The sequence below is a fragment of the Schistocerca cancellata genome, chromosome 5 (assembly GCF_023864275.1).
Source record: "Schistocerca cancellata isolate TAMUIC-IGC-003103 chromosome 5, iqSchCanc2.1, whole genome shotgun sequence".
NCBI lineage: Eukaryota > Metazoa > Arthropoda > Insecta > Orthoptera > Acrididae > Schistocerca > Schistocerca cancellata.
Genome location: NC_064630.1, coordinates 38,273,207 through 38,292,705, shown reverse-complemented (window position 1 = coordinate 38,292,705; position 19,499 = coordinate 38,273,207). Strand labels below are relative to the sequence as shown.

General features: G+C 41.4%; 1 protein-coding gene across 1 annotated transcript in view; it reads right to left on the bottom strand.

The window, feature by feature from the left end:
- Window positions 1-19,499, bottom strand: part of LOC126187459 (titin) — a 947,541-nt gene that overhangs the window by 769,323 nt on the left and 158,719 nt on the right. Inside the window, exon 7 of the mRNA XM_049928552.1 lies at window positions 13,632-13,803. Coding sequence (XP_049784509.1) covers window positions 13,632-13,803 — 172 coding nt within the window. The remainder of the gene's footprint in view (window positions 1-13,631; window positions 13,804-19,499) is intronic.

Below are 19,499 nucleotides of genomic sequence, written 5' to 3'. Positions count from 1 at the left end.
TACTGGCAAGCTGATCAACCACCATCATTCCAGGGGGAGTCCAGTAATCGCTGACGCCCATCTCCCCATGAATCACAGCTATGGACAGACTTTAGCATCAAGGGCCAGAGGCCATGATGTAACACTCCATGACTTTGGCCATATCGTGCAGAAGTGTTGGCTGCCTTTCCGGCGTGCAGTCTGTAATGGCAATGAGAGTGACCTGGTTAATCCATTGGCTTTGCTGCTGACTGTCGTGGCAGTGTGGAGTACACCATCCACGCTGCAGCTACCTGGCTGTGACTCTGCGAGATGCACTGGTTTCAGCGTATACCAGTGTAGCTGTCACCTTTCTGGCTACTGCATTGCTGGCAGCAATGAATAAAGACAACTGTGTTCCTCCTATTAATAAATGTGTGTTCTAATAACAATGTCTCATTAGCAACTTATCTTTAAAGGTGCTCAACATTGGAGCTCCCAGCTGTAAGTAACCCCAGCTTCTGTGAATGCCTGGATATTGCGGGCTGAGAGACTGTCTCTGAAACTGGACAACCGACTACATGTAGTCCAGGACCTTACCAGCCACAGATAGCATCTGAAACCAGTTTGTCAGACCAACTGGTGAGGCCTTTTGATCAGTTTCCACTGCCACGACCTGAAACTCGACCAAGGGTGAATGGTCAACTTCAGAGTGGACGAAAATCAGTTTGGCCACATTAGTGGCCTGATTGGGGGTAATGTGGGACGTGCTGGAGATCTCTTGGATTCTCACGCCTTGCCACCACAGTGATGCCCATTGGCAATATCTTCAGTGTGTGACCGAAGCCAGCACCACCGGGAGCTGTGAGTGAAGAGTTTCCAACTCGGTTCACATCTGAACACAGCTGTCACATTCTCTATCCACATTAAAGATAGCGGAACGATACATTAGGCAGTTATTAAAACGGGGGCTGTGCCTAGCAAATGCACAAACATGCAATAAACTTAATAATTAAACTACTAAGCACACAAGTAAATCAAAATAAGTCGTTTCTAGTTAGAAGCTCGTACGATAAATCAAAAACGAATGATGTACACTTTGTGGTGCTGCCGGCTAGCTAAAATGTCCTACAACTGAACTTACTGTTCAAACTGTTCAAACAAAGCATATGACCGTGGTTGTACAGAAAGTGGAACTATAAGCTGCTCAGTTATTTAAAATGCGGAATTGTGCCCAGCAAATACACAAATTCTAGTAAACTTTTGTCCTTGTGCCACGTAAAAGCAGAGGAGCTGCACCTGCTTCCACTAGTTCACCGTCGTCCATACTGTGGCAGTGCTGTGGGCCATGTATTCATAAAAACTGTCGGCCCGGAAACATAATTCTGCAAACTTGGCTGAGAAACTGTAGCTGGGGCTACATCGCCGAACATATTATGGCCAACAATGTTTCCAGACAACATTTCCATGCCATATTGTTGGCAATGTGAAATTCCTATGGTTCGTGTAAATGCATCCTAAGTACCAGTCAGTGGACTCCTAGCTAGCATCTTCCTCATTCACTTTCGAAGCAAAATATCTGAATCTGAAACAATGGTAAGACCCAAACATTGCAGGATAGTATAGTGGCAATCAAACAAATAACTGTGGAGAACAGATACGATTACAGAGAAACTGAATCACAAAATTAAAACAAAAATGAAGGGGACGCCCAGCACACAAAAACATACAACCTGTCACCATCTTACAGACACAGACACACAGAACGTAAACATGTATAACACGAACACACATAACACATAGAAGCACACTTGAGCAAGAAACACTCATAATAACAAGCAAAGGGTACACTCTCACAACAACAAAGCAGCCTGTAGAATAGGTAACATATTCGAAAAACAAGGACTAAAATAGCCTACAGGATAACTCAATACAGAGAAAACTAAGAGCAACCAACACAACCACAGACAAACACATCTAGTATTTATCAACTGACAGTCCAAGACTGCAAATCAGCTTATGTAGGATTGACAAGCAGAAACTTTAACATCAGATATACTGAACACAGAAGAGCATTAAAGAGTAACACCTGTCATTTTACATTTGCTGAATACCTTATGGATAAGAAACATAGCCAAACACTGCCTTGAAAATTCTCAAATGCAGCAGCAGCAGCAGCAACAACAACACACAAAACTAATAACTGAAGAGAACTATCAAATACAAAAAGTCATAATTGAAGTTCTCTGCCCTCAAAGAACTATCAGACAATACCAACCCATAAACACCCGGAACCCTCTCTTCAGAACACACACACACACAAAATTTTCCACATAAACATAATATTAGTTAACGGTAGGCATACCCATAACATACCCAATCGTAAATTTTCGAAATAAATAACTGTTGTACATTAAGTTCTATATGGTAGCAGATGACTAACTTTGAAAGAAAACAACTGTATTAAATTTTACAATACCCAGGAAATCCGCAGCATGTGGTACCAAGGTATATATACAAAATTTTTTCAAAAGCATAAGTAATGTCTTAAAAACTCAAATTTATATGTGGAGTAAAAAGCATTTTTCCCGTTTCACAGAAAGAAAAAAGAAAACCACTGACGATGCTGAAACTTCAGCGAAACATATCTGGGGGAATAGAAAAAAGAATAAAAATCGTGTCCCTCACCAAGAACAAATCTGTTTCTAAGCAAACATGGACAGAAGAGGTTCAGCTTCAAGATGGTTAGTTCGTAAGTGACGAGACGATGTGAAGCATCTTACTTTTACTTTTCGTAAGATTGTATTCTACTCTCTCATAATTGATACTTGTGTTAATTTTTATGTATTCGTGCTGAGCCCATGAAACGCGAAGGCAGGACAACCAGCAAATATCACACACCGTTCTGTGTGCATTTTTCCGATCAGTACTTAAACTAAATATAATAGAATGTATGCAGTTCTGCAATGCAAAAGAACACGCGAAGTTCATCTCAGGCAAAATGAAGGCGACATTTAAATTGTACATATCTGTACTGTGGGTGTTGCATCAGTTATTATGAAGTACTGATTTTGTGCAACACACAGTTTAAAGTTAAATAAAGCTGTCACATACGTAGAAGATTGTATATCATGCTGGTTAGAGTCTTAAAGTCCGTAAAAGTCTGTTTAATTAAATACAAAATCTCAATGACTGCGTACTGAAACAAACAATTATGTTAAGCTATAAAGAACGAACAATACAGCTGCTGTCAGATAATTTGTGTGAATTTCAGTGAAATTTAACTGTATTTGAAATGATACCTCTTTAAAAAGAGTATTAACCCAAATATATTTCGGTTGGTATTGCTGTTGACGTCGTCGCTGTCGCTCTCAGCCCATAGACTGATTTAATGTGCTCACCATGCGTGTCTGTCCTGTGGAGGCGTCTCCACCTCAGCACAACTCTTGCAACCTATAACTTGCTTACAAACGTCGAGACTTGATCAGCCGTTACAATTTTACCCCAGTTCCCTCCGTCACGAGACTGACATTTCCGTGGTAGCTCAGAATGTGACTTATCACGTGGTCCCTTCTTTTAATCAGTTTGTGCCATGAACTTCTTTTTTTCCAGTTCGATTCCGGATCTCTTCATTAGTACTACGTTTTGAAAGCTTTCATTCTCCTGTCTGATCTGTTCATCATCCGTGTTTCACCCTAAGGCTACACTTCAGACAAATTCCTCCACAAAAGATTCAGTAACATGTAAATTTATGTAGTATTAACAAAGTTCTCTTTTTCAGAAACGCTTTTTTTTGCTATTGGCAGTGAGCATTTTCTTTCATCTCTACTTCAGATATCGTCAGTTATTTTGTTGCCCAAGTAGCAAAACACATATACGACTTTAGCGTTTCAATTAGTGATCTACTTCCCCAAAATTGTCTTCTTTAATCCGACTGCGTTCTGTACCCGTGGTCTAGGAGTATCGTCTTTGATTCGTAATCAAAACGTTTTCGGTTCCGGGTTCGAATCCCGCTGCTACTTACACTTTGATTAATAATCAGCATTGGCGGCCGAAGACTTCCGTCATGGGGGACTGGAATGTAGTTGTAGGGGATGGAGTAGGGGAAAAGGTTACAGGAGAATACTGGCTTGGGACAAGGAATGAGAGAGGAGAAAGACTAATTGAGTTCTGTGATACATTTCAGCTAGTAATAGCGAATACTCTCTTCAAGAATCACAAGAGGAGGAGGTAAACTTGGAAAAGGCCGGGTGATACGGGAAGATTTAAGTTAGATTACATCATGGTCAGACAGAGATTCCGAAATCAGAATCTGAATTGAAAGGCGTACCCAGGAGCAGATATAGACTCAGATCACAATGTAGTAGTGATGAAGAGTAGGTTGAAGTTTAAGACATTAGTCAGGAAGAATCAATGCGCAGAGAAGTGGGATTCGGAAGTACTAAGGAATGACGAGATACGCTTGCAGTTCTCTAAGGCTATAGATACAGCAATAAAGACTAGCTCAGTAGGCAATACAGTTGAAGAGGAATGGACATCTCTAAAACGGGCCATCACAGAAGTTGGGAAGGAAAGCATAGATAAAAAGAAGGTAATTGCGAAGAAACCGTGGGTAAGAGAAGAAATACTGCAATTGATCGATGAAAGGAGGAAGTACAAAAATGTTCCAGGAAACTCAGGAATATAGAAATAAAAGCCGCTGAGAAATTAAAAAGGAAGTGCAGGGAAGCTAAGACGAAATTGCTGCAGGAAAAATGTGAAGACATCGAAAAAGATATGATTGTCGGAAGGACAGACTCCACATACAGGAAAGTCAAAGAACCTTCGGCGACATTAAAAGGGTGATAACATTAAGAGTGCAACGGGAATTCCACTGTTAACTGCTGAAGAGAGAGCAGATAGGTGGAAAGAATACATTGAAAGCCTATATGAGGGGTAAGATTTGTCTGATATGGTAGAAGAAGAAACAGTAGTCGATTTAAAAGAGATAGGGGATCCAATATTAGAATCAGAATTTAAAAGAGCTTTGGAGCACTTAAGATCAAATAAGGCAGAAAGGGTAGATAACATTCCATCAGAATTTCTAAAATCATTGGGGGAAGTGACTATCCACGTTGGTGTGTAGAATGTATGAGTTTGGCAACATACCATCTGACTTTCGGAAAAGCAGCATCCACACAATTCAGAAGACGGCAAGAGCTGACAAGTGCGAGAATTGTCGCACAATCAGCTTAACAGCTTATGCATCCAAGTTGCTCTCCAAGCAAAATATACAGAAGAATGGAAAAGTAAATTGAGGGTGCACTAGATGACGATCAGTTTGGCTTTAGGAAAGGTAAAGCCACGAGAGAGGCAATTCTGACGTTGCGGTTAATAATGGAAGCAAGACTAAAGACAAATCAAGACACGTTCATAGTATTCGTCGACTTGGAAAAAGCGTTCGTCAATGTAAAATGGTGCATGAAGTTCGAAATTCTGAAAGAAGTAGGGGTAAGCTATAGGGAGAGACGGGTTATATACAATATGTACAACAGCCAACAGGGAATAATAAGAGTGGACGACCAATAGCGAAGTGCTCGTATTAAAAAGGGTGTAAGACAAGGATGTAGCCTTTCACCCTTACTCTTCAATCTGTACTTCGAGGAAGCAATGATGGAAATAAAAGAAAGGTTCAGGAGTTGAATTAAAATTAAAGGTGAAAGGATATCAGTGATACGATACGCTGATGACCTTGCTATCTTGAGTGAAAGTCAAGAAGAATTACATATCAGCTGAACGAAATGAACAGTCTAATGAGTACAGAGTATGGACTGAGAGTAAATCGAAGAAAGACGAAAGTAATGAGAAGTAGTAGACATGATAACAGCGAGAAACCTAACATCAGGATTGATGGTCACGAAGTAGATGACGTTAAGGAATTCTGCTACCTAGACAGTAAAATAACCAATGGCGGACGGAGCAAGGAGGACATGAAAAGCAGACTAGCAATGGCAAAAAAGGAATTTCTGGCCAAGAGAAGGCTGCTAATATAAAGTATCGGCCTTAATTTGAGGAAGAAATTTCTGAGACTGTACGTCTGGAGTACAGCATTGTATGGTAGTGACACATGGACTGTGGGAAAACCGGAACAGAAGAGAATCGAAGTATTTTAGATGTGGTGCTACAGACGAATGTTGAAAACTAGGTGGACTGATAAGGTAAAAGGAATGAGGAGGTTCTACGCAGAATCGGAGAGGAAAGGAATAAGTGGAAAACACTGATAAGGATAAGGGACAGGATGATAGGACATCTGCTAAGACATGAGGGAATGACTTGCATGGTACTAGAGGGAGCTCTAGAGGGCAAAAACTGTATAGGAAGACAGAGATTGGAATACGTCAAGCAAATAATTGAGGACGTAGGTTGCAAGTGTTACTCTGAGATGAAGAGGTTAGCATAGGAGAGGAATTTGTGGCGGGCCGCATCAAACCAGTCAGAAGACTGATGTCAAAAAGAAACTTTCCATGAGCATTATTTTAGTATTAATTACAACCAATATTCAAGACACTATCCATGTCGTTGAACAGTTCTTTAAGTTCTTTGCCGTCTTTGACAGAATTATAATGTTGTCGGCAAACTCGAAGTTTGTATTTCTTCTCCCAGAAGTTTAATTCTTCCAAATATCTCCTTGGTTTCCTTCAGACTGAATAACATCGGAGATAGACTACAACACTGTCTCATTCTCTTCCCAGCTACAACATGCCTTTAATATGCTTCGAATCTCACAATTGCAGTCTGGCTTTTGTGCAACTTGTAAATAAACTTTTTGACGCCTGTATTTTCACTTTGCTACACTCATAACTTGAAAGAGTGTATTCCAGTCAATAGGTCGAAAGCTTTCTCTAAATGTACAAACGTTATAAACGTAGATTTGTCTTTCTTTGACCTATCTTCTAAGACAGGGCATAGGTGCAGTATTACCTTGTATTTTCTCGCATATTTTCAGAACGAAGCTTCTACCAGTCCTCCCATTCTTCTATAAATAATTCTTGTCAGATTACGCATACATGACTTACTAAACAGATTGTTAGATAATATTTACATCTGTCAGCACCTGCCTCCTTTGGAACTGCAGTTATTAAATTCTTCTTGGAGGCTGAGGGTAGTTGGTCTGGCTTACGTATTTTGCACACTAGGTGGAATAGTATTGTCATGGCAGGCTTTCGTACTCTCTCTCTCTCTCTCTCTCTCTCTTTCTCTTTCCCCCTCTCCGTTCAAAAAGACGCGTTGGGAGGCCGAACGGTACTGACTGACGCCGTGTCATTCTCAGCCAATGGGTATCATTGGCTGCGGGTATGGAGAGGCATGTGGTCAGCACACCGCTCTCCTGGCTGTTGTCTGTTTTCGTGACCAGAGTCGCCACTTCTCGCTGAAGTAGCTCCTCAGTTGGCCTCACGAAGGCCAACGACACTTCAAGAAGAATGGAAACAAATTGTGTCTTCTGTACGGGGAGGTTTCCCCCCAATATTAAACGATATAACAACAACAACAACAAATGGAGCCATACACTCTAGCAGCTGCGTGGTTGGCTTCTTTGGAACGAACAGCAGTGGATGTCCGTAACCTCTGGCTACATGGTGCACATCAGAATATCTGTGTCGTAACACGGCCATATTAGTGACACAGTGATCGCGTAATATCGTCTTTTCTATTGTATGTATTACCATTTTGTTGCGTTTATCCTTTAAGAAGTCTTAAAAAGTGAACAGAATGAAAAGTTGAAAAATAGATATATCTCCATATACTTCAACATTATTTAAAAGCATTACAAGGCTGAAAAGTCAGTTGTGATGTTTTGTGTACCTTCTGCTGCGTTGTTTTTATGCCTTTTATGTTTTGCAGAATGTCATGTTTTTCGTCCAGCTATGCATATTTGGTGTGTTTTATATTGCGCTGTAATTATGAACACTGTTTTCCACAGATTTTTGTGCTTCACTTTCACCTGTTTTTTTTTTCATCGTGGAATGCTGTTCATGAAAATAATTATTATCAGGCCTTACCCATTGCCGATAAAAATGGAGAAACAGTTAACCAAGAAACTGGATGAGTTGATATTATTACTCAGGAACTGCTTTCATACGTGATGAACGTTTCAGCGCAGGACCCTACAATATGGAACTACGCGATTTGGTTACAAGTTACCTAAGTACAGTTTGCTACATTGGGACTCGAAATCGGATCGTTGCGAAACCGGCGACAATACTCTCAGTGTCTGACTGTGAGCTATTAAAGGACGACCCACAGCCCGCTATAATAGTTTCAGTTCTACTAGTACCTCTGTCCTGCTTTCCAAACTCGACAAAAGTTCTCCGGCATATTTTGCGGGGCTAACATGCGCGGAAGAGATGACATTAAGGAGAAACGGGATCGTCATAGCCGAGTGCATTGTTTATGCAGCGAATTTTCCTCTCTATCAGATCTTGATAACATTTTAAAAAGGTGGAAAGACTGGCAACTTCAGAAATATAAAATTATTCACTCCACAAAGCGAAAAGAAGCGTTGTATCCAACAATTCAAAGTGAACGAGTCACAATTGAATCGAATAAAGTCCTAAAAATAACGGGGCGTAACAGTTTGTAGGGATATGAAATGGAGTGATCACATAGGATCAGCAGTTGGTACAGGACGTGAAAGACTTCGGTTCGTTGTTATGACAGTGGGCAAATGCAGTAGGTCTGCAAAAGAGATTGCTTACAAAACAGTTGTGTGGCTCCTCATAGCCGGCCGCTGTGGCCGAGCCGCTCTAAGCGCTTCAGTCCGGAACCACGCTGCTGCTGCGGTCGCAGGTTCGAATCCTGCTCCGGGCATGAATGTGTGTGATGTCCTTAGGCTAGTTAGGTTTAAGTAGTTCTAATTCTAGGGGACTGATGACCTCAGATGTTAAGGCCTATAGTGCTTAGAGCCATCATCATCATCATCATCATTTAAGACTGATTATGCCTTTCAGCGTTCAGTCTGGAGCATAGCCCCCCTTATACAGTTCCTCCATGATCCCCTATTCAGTGCTAACATTGGTGCCTCTTCTGATGTTAAACCTATTACTACAAAATCATTCTTAACCGAATCCAGGTACCTTCTTCTCGGTCTGCCCCGACTCCTCCTACCCTCTACTGCTGAATCCATGAGTCTCTTGGGTAACCTTGCTTCTCCCATGCGTGTAACATGACCCCACCATCTAAGCCTGTTCGCCCTGACTGCTACATCTATAGAGTTCATTCCCAGTTTTTCTTTGATTTCCTCATTGTGCACACCCTCCTGCCATTGTTCCCATCTACTAGTACCTGCAATCATCCTAGCTTCTTTCATATCCGTAACCTCAACCTTGTTGATAAGGTAACCTGAATCCACCCAGCATTCGCTCCCATACAACAAAGTTGGTCGAAAGATTGAACGGTGTACAGATAACTTAGTCTTGGTACTGACTTCCTTCTTGCAGAAGAGAGTAGATCGTAGCTGAGCGCTCACTGCAATAGCTTTGCTACACCTCGCTTCCAGTTCTTTCACTATGTTGCCATCCTGTGAGAATATGCATCCTAAGTACTTGAAACCGTCCACCTGTTCTAACTTTGTTCCTCCTATTTGGCACTCAATCCGTTTATATTTCTTTCCCACTGACATTATTTTCGTTTTGGAGATGCTAATCTTCATACCATAGTCCTTACATTTCTGATCTATCTCTGAAATATTACTTTGCAAACTTTCAATCGAATTTGCCATCATCCGCATATGCAAGACTGCTTATTTTATGTTCACATATCTTAATCTCACCCAGCCAGTCTATTGTTTTCAACATATGATCCATAAATAATATGAACAACAGTGGAGACAGGTTGCAGCCTTGTCTTACCCCTGAAACTACTCTGAACCATGAACTCAATTTACCGTCAACTCTAACTGCTGCCTGACTACCCATGTAAAGACCTTTAATTGCTTGCAAAAGTTTGCCTCCTATTCCATAATCTCGTAGAACAGACAATAACTTCCTCCTAGGAACCCGGTCATATGCCTTTTCTAGATCTATAAAGCATAGATACAATTCCCTGTTCCACTCATAAGACTTCTCCATTATTTGCCGTAAGCTAAAGATCTGGTCCTGACAACCTCTAAGAGGCCTAAACCCACACTGATTTTCATCCAATTGGTCCTCAACTAATACTCGCACTTTCCTTTCAACAATACCTGAGAAGATTTAACCCACAACGCTGATTAAAGAGATACCTCTGTAGTTGTTACAATCTTTTCTGTTTCCATGTTTAAAGATTGGTGTGATTACTGCTTTTGTCCAGTCTGATGGAACCTGTCCCGACTCCCAGGCCATTTCAATTATCCTGTGTAGCCATTTAAGACCTGACATTCCACTGTATTTAATGAGTTCCGACTTAATTTCATCCACCCCAGCCGCTTTATTGCACTGCAATCTATCGACCATTTTTTCCACTTCCTCAAATGTGATCCTATTTCCATCATCATTCCTATCCCATGCTTAGAGCCATTTGAAACATTTTGATTTTGACTCCTCATAGGATTTGTTCAAGTGGGATCCATACCACATACGACTAACTAGCACAAGGAAGGGCAAGTTCCTTTGACTCAGCACATTAAAACTATTCTCTCTTGCAGGAATGTTCAAATGATTCAAATGGCTCTGAGCACTATGGGACTCAACTGCTGTGGTCATAAGTCCCCTAGAACTTAGAACTAATTAAACCTAACTAACCTAAGGACATCACACACATCCATGCCCGAGGCAGGATTCGAACCTGCGACCGTAGCCGTCTTGCGGTTCCAGACTGCAGAGCCTAGAACCGCACGGCCACACTGGCCGGCAGGCGCTTCAGTCTGGAACCGGGCTGCTGCTACGGTCGCAGGTTCGAATCCTGCCTCGGGCATGGATGTGTGTGATGTCCTTAGGTTAGATAGATGTAAGTAGTTCTAAGTTCTAAGGGACTGATGACCTCAAATGTTAAGTCTCATAGTGCTCAGAGCCATTTGAACCATTTGAACCGCACGGCGACTTCGGCTGGCGCAGGAATGTTGGTCCAGCAAAGTATGCAAGAGAACTGCTGTGGAGTTCGGGAACTAGAGGAGAGGTACTAGCAGAACTGAATCTGTCAGAGCAGGTCGTGAGTCCTGCGTGGATAGTCCAGGTTCCGGGTTCGAGTCCTACTCCAGCACACAGTTTAAAATCTGCCAGGAAATTCTAAAACAGCACAAACTCATGTGGAGAGTGAAAGGTACATTGTGGCCTAAGTACTGCCTACAGATAAGTAAAGACGAAGAAGATCGAGGAACCTGGCAGAGAGTACAACGACTAACACAGTGATGAAACTCATGTGAAACCAGTGCTGGAGACACTGAATAGCAGAGAGAATTTCACGACGAGCATCTTCCACTTTAGCGACTGACGCCACCAAGACGGGAGCAGCAGAGGAGCAGTCAGACGTCACGCACTAGGCACTTGGGAGGGACCTCGCCGAAGCAAAGGGCGCGCTGACGCATCGTCGGGGAGGGGAGCGCAGCTGCTGGTGCGTTCTGTTCTGAGAAGGGAGCGGTTTGCGGCGATGACGGCGCTGCCCGTGAGTGCCCGGACGCCAGATGCACCGCGCGGCGCACTCGCAGGTGCCAGCAGACCCGTCATGTGACGTTCGCACCCGGCTTTCAACAAATATACATTTATTTCAGAGTTCTTCATAAGCATACTATACTTCTAGAGTTCTCTGTGAAAAAGTCTAATGGTTCTGCCGAATTTCGCGAAGAAGACAATAGTACTTGGTAAAATTTTAATCTTATAAAGAAAATTAATAGCCAGATTTCCGAAAAAAAATAATAATCAAGTTTCCCCAAGCGTTCTATAGAAAACCCTAATGACATTTTTTGTGCAGAGAATGAAATAATTAGGATAATGAGGAAACCATTTCCACAGTCATGTCAAGTTGTAATCCGACTTTCGAGAAGTACACATCTTTTTCAGAGTTCTTGGTAGCTAGGCTATAGTTCCAGAGTTCTGCGATAAAAATTTCTAATAGTTCTGTATATTTTACAGAAAAATTTTGATCACAATTCTGAATAACTGTGAAGTTGGCAACCGATTTTCGAGAAATATACATTTTTTCAGAGTTCTTTATAGATATACTATAGCTCTAGAGTTCTCTGTACAAAATTTTGAACATTTCCGTAGAATTTCGTGAAGAAAACAGTAGTAATCGGGAAAATTTTAATGTTGTAAAAAATTATTTGCCAGTTTCCGAAAATAGAATTGTGGATACAATTCTGAATAGCTCCCCAAGAGTTCTGCAGAATACCTTAATGCCATTTTTGTGTGCATGTAATAGTTTATGAGGTAACTGAAATAATGAGGGACCTATTTTCACCACAAAAAGATACTAAATCGTTCTAGAGCTCTGATGACAGTTCCGATAATAGTTCTGGATAACACCCCAACAGTTTTATCGAAAAATCTAATGTAATTTCTTGTGAATGTATCGTTTATAATTGCAATAATGTGGTACCTACTCCACTAACATATAACTTTTTGTTCGGAAGTGATCTTTGTTGCTCTAATTGTGATGGGTGGATGTAGATGCAAGTGGGCACACGTCGTGTCAGACTGCTGACAACCCTAGCAATCTAACGGTAGTTTGCCAGTTTCATCTACGTATTGCGTCGTATTACAAAGTCTTTAATTTGATTTCTTTGCTACAATTAAGTACCGGATGTGATGATAACTCTCTCTATAAAGTGCTTTCACCAATTCCTGTTACTTCAATGTACGATACATAGTGGAATTTTCCAAAGTTAGAAAGATATACGCTATTTTTTTCATAGAGGAATTCAGAGGCGTCATACAACTCAAGGAACTTTTGCACCTTCATATGTTCATTGCCAGGGCTGGAAAATACGGATACGGAAGCTTAAAGAAGATCGGGATTTTGTGCTCAAATATTAACGAGATCATTTTGTTGTCGATTTACAGTACAGTTAATTGCGATATTTACGTCGCTTATGGATGTGGAAGGTGGAAGTGCCTGGTGATATGTTGATTGTTGTGAAGGACCTGGGTTTGGAAACTGAAGGTAGGGAAAAGTGATATGTGAAAGAAAGATGTGGGTGAATGGTTTAGTGAGTTTATGAGGTTGATGTTACGAGAAGGGCGCAAGTAGGATAGGTGAATACGTGAGTATGTGTTCCTGAGGAGCAAGGTTCTTTGAACCGAAAGTATCTCTGATAAGCGGGAAAAAAAGGGTCTGCTGGATTTCGTAGGCTGGACGTATTTCAGAGTCAGGGGCGATCGATGGTACATGTTTGACTGAGAGAGGAAGTGAAAGTTAGTACATTACAAACGTAACGAGGACCGCAATTCCAGAAGAGCAGAAATACGATATGATTTTCGTTATCAGGTGTACAAGAGGTATAGAGTAATCTAATGGATCTGATGTGTAGAATGGAAAGAAACTTTTGAATGCGGGGTTAGTATTCGGGACTGTACATAAACTGAGAAAACAAGGTAGCGAACATATCGCTCAATGATGTGAACGTATTTGCAAAATATTGATTGTCGCAAAAATCGATGCTACATTAACATAGGTGAGCGGGAGACCGATTAGAACTGGGGAGAGCGTCACTGCCTGCTCACCTCGGAGTCGAGCACGCGTCGCACGCTGACGTCGCCGGCGCAGAGCGCGGCGTCCAGCCGCTCGGCCAGCTCGGCCACCTCGGCGAGGCGCTCCGAGATGGCGTCGACGGCGGTCGCGTTGCCGCCGGGGCCCTCCTGCTGCTGCCGCTGCTCCTCGTCCTCTTCATCCTCCCTGCGGGCACAGCGCGGCGCAGGCCACTTCACTACGACTGCAGGCACTGAGAGTCTTGTAAAGCACGTCACACGCCAAACAAAACAAAATCTGCAGCTATTCTGAGAACAGAAACTTAATATCTTCTTCCCCTTTTGCTTTTAGGTCTGGCCTGTCCACTAATACAGCTAAAACTCTCTACTCACACATTCTCAAATGTTCTGAAAACCATTGCTTTACATTCGAGGTGTCCACGGCAACAAATTTTCTTCAGTCAAATCAAAGCTGCTACGAAATCAAAGAGGGCTTAACTACAAATGTAGATGTAGCCAAAGCCTCACAGACAAACAGAAATCGATCGAAGGCAAAATTAGCGTATGGAGAACCATGCACCGAGCGTTCATCGAATTCGTTAGTAAAATTCCATCTACCGACTTGACAGAAAACCCTAACAGGTTTTGATCTTACGTTATATCAGTAAATGCATCGAAGCCATCTGTCCAGACACAGTGTGACATATGGCATCGACGCGGAGGATGACAGAGACAGGATAGAAATACCAAACGCTTTTTGTCCAAAATTGTTTCACTAACGAAGATCTTAGTGTAGTTCCTCCTTTAAATTTGTGCAGACACCAATATGATATAAACCGTATGAAGTGAGCATGGGACAGGAAAGCAACTGTATTCCGTCAGCAGACGAAGGCCACTGGGGGTGAAGGGATACCAATACAATTCTAGGAGGGCGTGATAAAAAGTAATACCTCTGATATACTTTGCGGCTTTGCTGAGCAGGTTGCAACCCTCAGCTGCTAGAGGTTTCCGAACTGTAGCGTGTAACATGGCGGTGTATAACGTAAATATGTAAATATGTCGGCGCATGAGAAACAGTGTGCTGTAATCGAGTCCGTAATTCGAAGAGTTCGTCCACACACGGAGCACGCTCACATTCAGAGCGACAGTGACAGATCGCACACGAGCGCAGCTAGATCTGCAACAATCCAACGCCATTGATTCACTGTCATCGATGATCCTCCATACAGACCCGATTTCCACCCATCCGATGTTCTTCTGTTTCCAAAACGGAGTTCACTATCATGGTGATGCAGCGGTACAAGCAAAGGTGATGTTCTGGCTCCGTCGGCAAAATCATTCTACTGTGACGGTATCAACAAACTGGTCTCTCGTTGGGAGAAATGGGTGCATCGCCAGGGCTAATATGCTCACAAATGAATATGTAAATATGAAGAATAAAGATTCAGAATGTTAGTAACGTTTGTTTTACGTGAAAAGCTTTAAGCGTTTTCATATAAAAAATTCGGAGGCATTACTTTCAGCCAGATCTCTTACAAACTAGTCGTGGCGTACCGCAGGTCGCTAGAGGAGCGAAGCGGAAAAACGCAGAGGTCATTGCCGTTTTCAAGAAGGATCGTCGAACAAATCCAGTAAACCATAGGCCTGTATCTCTGACGTCCATCTGCTGTAGAATTTTGGAACATCTTTTATGCTCGCATAGTATCACATTTCGGAAAGCCGAAAATGTTTTCTGTACGAATAAACATGGGTTCCGGAAACAACTATCGTATGTTTTCCTTCACGAGACGTAGATATTAGTAACTACCGACGTCCAGTTTGATGCCGTGTTCCCTGACTTCCAGAGGAAATACTGTAAAATATTAAAGAAAGTAATTCAGATGTCTAAACAAATGCACTACGAGAAGAAGATAGCAATGTCAGGGAACAAAATAAAAACAATATGGGATATAGTGAAAGAGCAGACTGGTAGAACCAGAAAGGAACAGGAGCAAATGGCACTAAGGGTAGATGACACATTAGTAACTGATGGGCATAGTGTGGCAAATCTATTGAACAAGTACTTTATATCCGTTACTGATAGAATGGGACTTTCAGGATCAGTAAATAATGCCCTTGAATATCTGAAACTAGCCGTTACAAATAGCTTCAGGTACATGAATATGCCACTCACTTCACAAAAAGAAATAACTTCCATAATAAAATCTTTAAAAACAAAGCATTCTAGTGGGTACGATGAAATATCAACAAAGTTAATTAAGGCATGTTCTTGTGAGTTTAGTACAATTCTAAGTTACTTGTGTAACCAGTCAATTATAACTGGGACATTTCCTGACTGGCTAAAATATGCAGATGTTAAGCCTCTATTCAAGAAAGGGGATAAAGAGATACCATCAAACTACAGACCGATTTCACTTTTGCCAGCATTCTCAAAAATTTTAGAAAAAGTAATGTACAGGCAGCTGCTCAACCATGTGACCACAAATAACATATTATCAAGAACACAGTTTGGATTTCGGAAGGGTTCTGATATCGAGAAGGCTATTTACACCTACAGTGAAAATGTACTTAATTCATTAAATAACAAATTACAAGCAGCAGGTATTTTCTGTGATTTCTCAAAGGCATTTGATTGTGTGAACTACAACATCCTTTTAAGTAAATTAGAATTCTATGGTGTCACGGGGAGTGCTGCAAAATGGTTCAAGTCATACCTCACTAACAGGAAACAAAGGGTGTCAGTGCAAGGGACTAGTGAATTAAGTCATCAGTCATCATCAGAATGGGAAGAAATTACATGTGGTGTCCCACAAGGATCCATCTTAGGGCCATTGCTTTTTCTTGTGTATATTCATGATCTCTCATCAGTTACACTGCCAGAGCAGAGTTAGTTTTGTTTGCAGATGACACAAGTATTGCAATAAATAGTATGTCGAGTGTAGTTCTAGAAAGATCTGCTAATGATATTTTCATGGATATTAATAAATGGTTTAAAGCCAACTCACTGACATTAAACTTCGAAAAGACTCACTATATGCAATTCAGAACCTATAAGAGGTTTCCACCCAGCATATGCATAAAGTACGAAGAAGAGCAGATAGAAGAGGCTTACAGTCTTAAATTCTTGGGATTACAACTTGATAATAAATTCAGTTGGGAAGAGCACACCACAGAACTGCAGAAACGCCTTAACAAATCAGTATTTGCAATTCGAGTGTTAGCAGACATAGGCGACATGAAAATGAAACAGCTTGCATACTTTGCCTACTTTCATTCCATAATGTCATATGGTATAATATTTTGGGGTAACTCTTCAAGTCAAACAAAAGTTTTCAGAGTCCAAAAGCGTGTAATACGTATTATTTGTGGAGTAAATTCACGGACGTCCTGTAGAAACCTCTTCAAAGAACTGGGTATACTAACTGCTGCCTCTCAGTATATTTATTCCTTAATGAAATTTGTCCTAAATAATATATCTCTTTTTCCAACAAAGGCTCAGTTCATACATACAATACCAGGAACAAAAATGATCTGCACAAGGACTTAAAAGCACTTACTTTAGTTCAAAAAGGGGTCCACTACTCAGGAACACTCATCTTCAATAATTTGCCAGTAAACATAAAAAATTTACTTACAAATAAAGATCAGTTTAAAAGGAGCCTGAAAGACTTACTAGTGGCCAACTCCTTCTGCTCCACTGACGAATTTTTTAATAGAAACAAATGATGTATTGTATATATTCATACTATTAGTATTGTTATTTCAGCTTTTTATTAAAAAAATGACATGTTCCACATCCACGAGGATCTCCTCAGCACGGATCTACGGAACGAAAACTAATCTAATCTAATCTAATTTAACGCGTTCAATACAGCATAACTGCCGTCCCATGAACAAAATACGAGCGCAAGGAATACGAGAACGTCTGTGTAACGTGTATTGAAGTCTTCCTACCAAACACAACAAACCGTGTCAATCTTCAGACATAAAAGTAGCTTCGTGCGTACCCCAAGGTAATGTTGTAGACCAGTTACTTTTCACAATGTATACAAATAACCTGCCAGATGATGCTGTTGTACACAGTCGCAACACTAGAAAACGCTGGAGAACCTTAAGAAGATCGATACATATTACAGTGTTAGCACTTGACCTTCAACGTAAACAAATGTAACGTATGAGCAGAGATAATCACAAAGACTCATTACTGTATGATTACACAATTCAAGAACAATCAATGGAAGGGGCCACAACCGTTAAATAACCAGGAGTATACGAAAGGAGTAATTTAAAGTCGTACGAGCACATAAAACTAATAGCACGTAAGACAGATGTCAGACTGGGATTCACTTGAAGGATCCACAGGAAATGTAGTCCACCCACAAGGAGGTAGCTAACAAAACCCTCATTCGACTAATAGTTGAATAATGCTTGTCAATCTGGGATGTGTACGAGACAGGATTAATAGAGGAAACGGAGCACATCCAAAGAGGACAGTGCGTTTCGTTACAGGTTCATTTAGTAAGCACTAAAGCATCGAGGAGATTCTTAGCCAACTCCTGTGGCAGACGTTACAAGAGAGGTATTCTGCATCACTGTGTGTTTAAGTACCTAGAGTGTACGTCCCTAGAAACGTCAGCCAGTATATTGCCTCTCCCACGCATGTCTCGCGAAGAGACCACGAAGGTAAAATTAGAGAGACTCGAGATCATACGGAGGCTTACCGGCCATCGTTCTTCCTGCGAACTATTCGCGACTGAACTGGGAATGGGGGAAGTGACGGTGTTACACAAAGTACCCTCTGCCACACACCATGAGGTGACTTGCGGAGTAGAGATGTAGATGTAGACGTAGATGTAGAAATAAACTGTACAGGGTCATGCTATCATTGTTCGTATCTTGTAGATATAGTGCACACGAATACCCACATGATTTGCATTAGTTTCTGTTGTGGCACTTTGTACTTTATATGATTGACACACATAACGTTTCGTAGGTCCGAAACAAGTGGCTCATATACAGGATGCAGAGAGATACCTGATATGGTCAGAGAAGAGTAGTGACATGGAGACGGGCAAAGTTTTCCACGTGACCAAAAATTTGAATTTACCTACTGCGTAGCATCTGTGTTCTCCAATAGCCATGAGTTCTCACGGCAATACTCCTCATAGCGAGGAATGAACATTCAGATTCCTCCTATGAATCATTGACTCATATATTGCTTTACCCTTTTAAACCTTTGAGATCTGACTGTCAATATGTACTGGTGTCCTGGCGGTTACATACTGTATATTACAAAAGTATATTTCTCAATTACGCCTCATTTTCGGTGGTCATTTTGATTCCGTTTATCTTTATACATATATTTTTTCCATCTAAAGTTACAAACAAAGCCAAATAATACCACTGAGTAGGCATTAGTACTAAACAATGCTACTGTGACTACTGTCTACTGGCAGTGCCTTTACAGCCTAGTTCCGTGTTCGTATTTGGCCACTTTCCCGCCCTGGACTGGTTTAACTGCCGGCCAGTGTGGCCACGCGGTTAAAGGCGCTACAGTCTGGAACCGCGCGACCGCTACGGTCGCAGGTTCGAATCCTGCCTCGGGCATGGATGTGTGTGACGTCCTTAGGTTAGTTAGGTTTAAGTAGTTCTAAGTTCTAGGGGACTGATGACCTCAGATGTTAAGTCCCATAGTGCTCAGAGCCATTTGAACCATTTGACTGGTTTAACTGTGTATGTATTTTCAATATTTGTAGATGTCTGCTGGTAACACTATTACTGTCTTCGTTGGTACCTAGTTTGCACTAGTGCGGAGCCGACCATAAATAAGAACTAGGTCGATATCTTTCGATACACATGTGGTCTACCTCCCCTGACTGTCTTGCCTCCTACCTGTCATGCAGA